A 5,000-nucleotide genomic window follows, 5' to 3' on the forward strand; every position below is an offset into this window, starting at 1 on the left:
CCCCTCACGCGCCCCCCTAAGTGATGGCGGTGTTTTCGCTTCGAAGCTCAGGATATTGGCGCTCGAGAAAGCCCCCGTCCTTTTTCTCTCTTTGTTTTTCATCTTTTTTGTCTGTCATTACATCATCATTTCCTAATTCATTTAGCTTTATAATCTGCTTAAATGCCTGTTTGCTCTTTATATATGTACATATTCATGCATTTATACTTACACATATGTACATATATATATATAAAAAATTACTATATAAATATATATATATATATATATATATAATATATTATATATATGTAAATATACATATATAAATATAAATATATATATATGTGTAAATATATAATGTATCTATTATTATAAATATATAATATAAAATATATATATATAAATAAAAAATATATATAAATAATATGTGTGCTCATTTTTAGACAAATTTTCATGATAAGCTTAATAATAAAATCCCTGCTGAAAAAAGAGAAAACAATAAAATTACTACACTGAAAACTAAATATATAGATAGACACAAAGACAATCTTCAATTGACACTCAAAGAATACATAATCATACATTTCTAAAAAAGAGAGAAAAAAAAAATCAAGCTCGTCCAAAGGTTTTTGATTTGTGCAACTGGTGTAGAATCTTTGATCCTTTAAGATTCTTTGACCCTTGTAGGTGGAATAATGAAAGCTTGCAGTGTGTAAGCCATTATTGGTAGTAGAGCTTTGCCTACGAACAAGATAAGTTTATGAAATCAGTAGATATACAATGTTTATAAAAAAAAAAAGGCTCAAAATGGAATTAAGGTATATTATTCGATCAATGATATCCAATTATATATTAGAATCTGTCAGCTGAACATAACGAAGTCACTAAGTGGAATGAGAACGAAACAAATACTCATGATCATGAGTATATAGACCGAAACCTCAAATACTGCTTTCACTCAAAAAAAAAAAAAAAAAAAAAAGGGAAAAAAAAGAGCCTTGACATATGTGCTGCATTCTTTCGTCTCTCGGCACTCTTATCGTCTCTCTCATCTAACTCCTACTTCCCTCCCTCTCCTCTTGGCCCTAGGACTACCAGGTGGACCTGTACCTGCGGCAGGAGTGGGAGGACGAGCGGCTCCGCCACCCCAACATCACCAAGCCGCTCGACCTGAACGACCCCAACCTCGTCAAGGACATCTGGAAGCCCGAGGTGTACTTCCCCAACGCCAAGAACGCCGAGTTCCAGTTCGTCACCGTGCCTAACGTGCTCGTCAGGATCAACCCGGACGGCAGGATCCTCTATATGCTCAGGTGAGGCGACCGCACATCGCTCAAGGGCGCGGCACAGGGGGCGCTGCTACTACGGCTAAATCTGTTTTTTTTTTTCGATCGCTCTCTGTCTATGTATTCCGGGATCGGTCTATATATGTGTATTTATCTCTCTCTCTATCTATATTCATATATATATATATATATTTACAAGTATATGTATCTCTCTTTCTCTCTCTCTCTCTCTCTCTCTCTCTCACTCTCTCTCTCTCTCTCTCTCTCTCTCTCCTCACTCTCTGCCTCTCTCTCTAAATATATAAAAAATATATATATAGAAATATATTATATATAATTATATATAATATATTATATATATATATAAATATATATATAGTGAATAAATATGATATATATATATACACACACAACACACAAATATATACTTATATATAGTAATAATAATATATCTAATGATAATATGTATATAGAATATAAATACATATATATATATTTAATATCTAACTATCTATCTATCTATCTACCTATCTATCTATATATAAATATTGAAATTTATAGGATATATATATATTAAATATATATAAAACATATGAATATATAATATTCATATTATATATATATAATAAAAAAAAATAGAATAAAAAATTTTTATAATTAAATATATATATATATAAATATAATATATATATAACATATATAAACTATATATATATATATAATATATGATATATATATAAATATATAATATATATACATGTATATATATCTATAAATATATATATATATATATATAAATATATTATATAAATAAATATACATCCATGTATAATATATAAATACTAAATATATATATAAATATATATATATAATTATAAATATATATTTATATATATAAATATAATATCAATATATAAAAAAAACATATATATATGTAACATGTAATATATATATATATAATCTATATATATATATATATAAATGAATATAAATGTATAAATATAAATATCTAAAATATAATATATATATATTATATAGTAAATATATATATATATATAATATACACATCACACACACAAAAAAAGGATATAATATCTTTTGCATAAACTTTAAAATAAAAGCACCAGATAATTCTACCAACTCATCTAATTCACTTTATGTTTGTTCTATTCTTTTTATATGTAAATTACCTTATGATCTCTTTGATTAATAATTAAACAAGGAGCCTATTTGCTTCAATTACATTAGTACACTTTTAATAGAGAGTAAACAGATGCCACTTACTGACTGCTGTAACTCCGCAGTATTTAAGAGACCAACATAAATATTCTGGCATTTAGAAAATAAGGAAATCATGGGAGTGAGTGAACATAGAAAGTTAACAACACAACTTTCCACAGCGTGAGTCACATGATATATGGGTAAAAATCATATACTACTGTAATTGTATAGAAATTGTTAGATGCCATAGACTATTATTAATAATATATAAATATATATATATAATATATATATATATATAATATAATGTGTATGTCTATATAGTATATATATATATATATATAAATATAATGAAATATATATACATATATGTATATATATATATATATTTATATATTATATATATATATATATATATATATATATGTTAATTATATGTATAATAATATATATATTACATATATTATATCTATATATATATAATATATATATAATATATATATATATTATTATAATATGTATATGAATATATATATATACATATATATATATATATATATATATAGTATATGAATATATATATATATATAGATCTAGATACACCACATACATATATTATCTATTATATATATTTAATATATAACGATATATATATAATATATATATATATATATTATTACGGCACATATGTATAATGAATTATATATATATATATATAGATATATATATATATATATATATATATATATATATATATATCTACCGCCCGTAATTTCATTACAAATATATGGATAAGCTGCCAAACAGCTAGCCTGATGATCATAAATACTGCATTGGCAGTAATTCATGGATTATAATATCTCTATTCAATGGATAGATTGCCGATATCTTTTACATTAGTCATAAGTACCCTTTTTCCTGACAGTAATAACTCATCTCCAGCTGTGCCAGCTACTGCCATTAAGTGACTAAAGTGCGTGAGAAAGTGACGACCAAAACTCAAGGGAGGAAGCAAGGAAATTATATGCGAGTGAACTGAACCTGATAATGATTCTATATTGAACCTGGCGTTTCTATACTCCTGTCAATATGGAAGAAGCAAATGAACTAACACAAATCATAACAATAGGAATAAGATGAAGATAATGATGACAATGATTAATGATAACAATGATAATGATGATAATGATAATGCCAACAACATCAATAATGATAATAATAGTAATAATGATAATAAAGGGGAAAAGGGGCGAGGTTCTCTAGATGTTTCTTATTGGCCTAATATTAATGAAATTTATCGATTCTGTTAGCCTTGCTCTTCTGCCTTATCCGACAAATTTCCTATGAAGCAGCATGCCATTCCCAGCTATCGATTGGCCTCTAATCCAAATATTAAGCTACATTAAAACGCATAGGAAATGAAGTCAAGTTGTGAGCTTTTCTGATACTCACTTCCCTCTACTCGGTCCCCATTACCGTCTGTTGAGGGGGAGGGCATCTACTAGAACTGCCGATCTCCAACGGAAGCCAATAAAAAAAACTATTAAAAGGAAATGGCTTCGAATCCAAAGTCGAAGAGCGCCTGGAAGTATCATTTACTCGCACATGAATAAAAAGAAATGCACATAAATGATTAGGTATATATTTTGATAAGTGAAAGAAAAACAAAAGGAGGAAATGGGTGAATAAATACATTAATGAGAAAGAAGAATAACCAAGTATCTGAATACTGCCAATGTAAAAAACAAACAAACAAACAAAAAAAAACAGTCCGATAAAAATCCCAAACATTAGTGAACACCCGGAAGACTACATTAGACGCGCCCCATGTTTGCTTTCTCGCTTCATACATCGAATGAGACACGAGGAAAGATCGGGAGCTCCAGGATTGGCTACAGATGGCATGATTTCACTGACTTTCTTCCGTGGGCTATGAAGGAGGACGTAGAAAGAAGTTAGGAAAGGGAGGGAGCGAATGAGGGGGGGGGGCATACTACTACTACGACTATTTCTAGTAGTAGCAGTAGTTGCAGTTGTAGCTGTAGCAGTAGTAGAAGTAGTAGTAGTAGGAGGTGGCCATAGGGGAAGAAAGAAAGGGGGCCGAAGGAAAGGAAAGGGAAGGAGGGACGGTAGGAGTTGGTGAGGCAGGAAAAAGGAAGAGCCTGTCTTTCAAGGCGGCTGGTCGGCTTTTTAAAGATCAAAGCTTAACTAAGATGGCATTTTTATTCATGATTTTAGATATATGGATAAGTAAATAGTGAGCATATGATATTAGCTTCTAATAATGATCTGTCCTGAGTCAACTCAAGAAATAGAATCATCCCCTTCTTTCTGATGGTGATGGTGCGGTGTCACAGAACATATCTCCTTCTTTACCGCAAACATATCATGGACTCGACGTCGAAGGAACCATCAACGAGAGACATACAACACAAATGCATATATTGCCCCTCCTATTAGAATGAAACTGCCGCATATCAAAGCAACCGTTAAATTCCTTCATTTCCTAAA

The 5,000-nt window shown here is 29.3% G+C and overlaps 1 protein-coding gene across 1 annotated transcript in view; it reads left to right on the plus strand.

Moving 5' to 3' along the window:
- The window catches only part of LOC122264438 (glycine receptor subunit alpha-2-like), a 274,107-nt gene that overhangs the window by 207,464 nt on the left and 61,643 nt on the right, over positions 1-5,000 (plus strand). Inside the window, exon 5 of the mRNA XM_086531683.1 lies at positions 1,072-1,295. Within this exon, the coding sequence (XP_086387809.1) occupies positions 1,072-1,295 (224 nt within the window). The remainder of the gene's footprint in view (positions 1-1,071; positions 1,296-5,000) is intronic.

Source organism: Penaeus japonicus, unplaced genomic scaffold, assembly GCF_977035675.1.
Source record: "Penaeus japonicus unplaced genomic scaffold, GWHDUDI00000001_assembly GWHDUDI00000003, whole genome shotgun sequence".
NCBI classification, from domain to species: domain Eukaryota; kingdom Metazoa; phylum Arthropoda; class Malacostraca; order Decapoda; family Penaeidae; genus Penaeus; species Penaeus japonicus.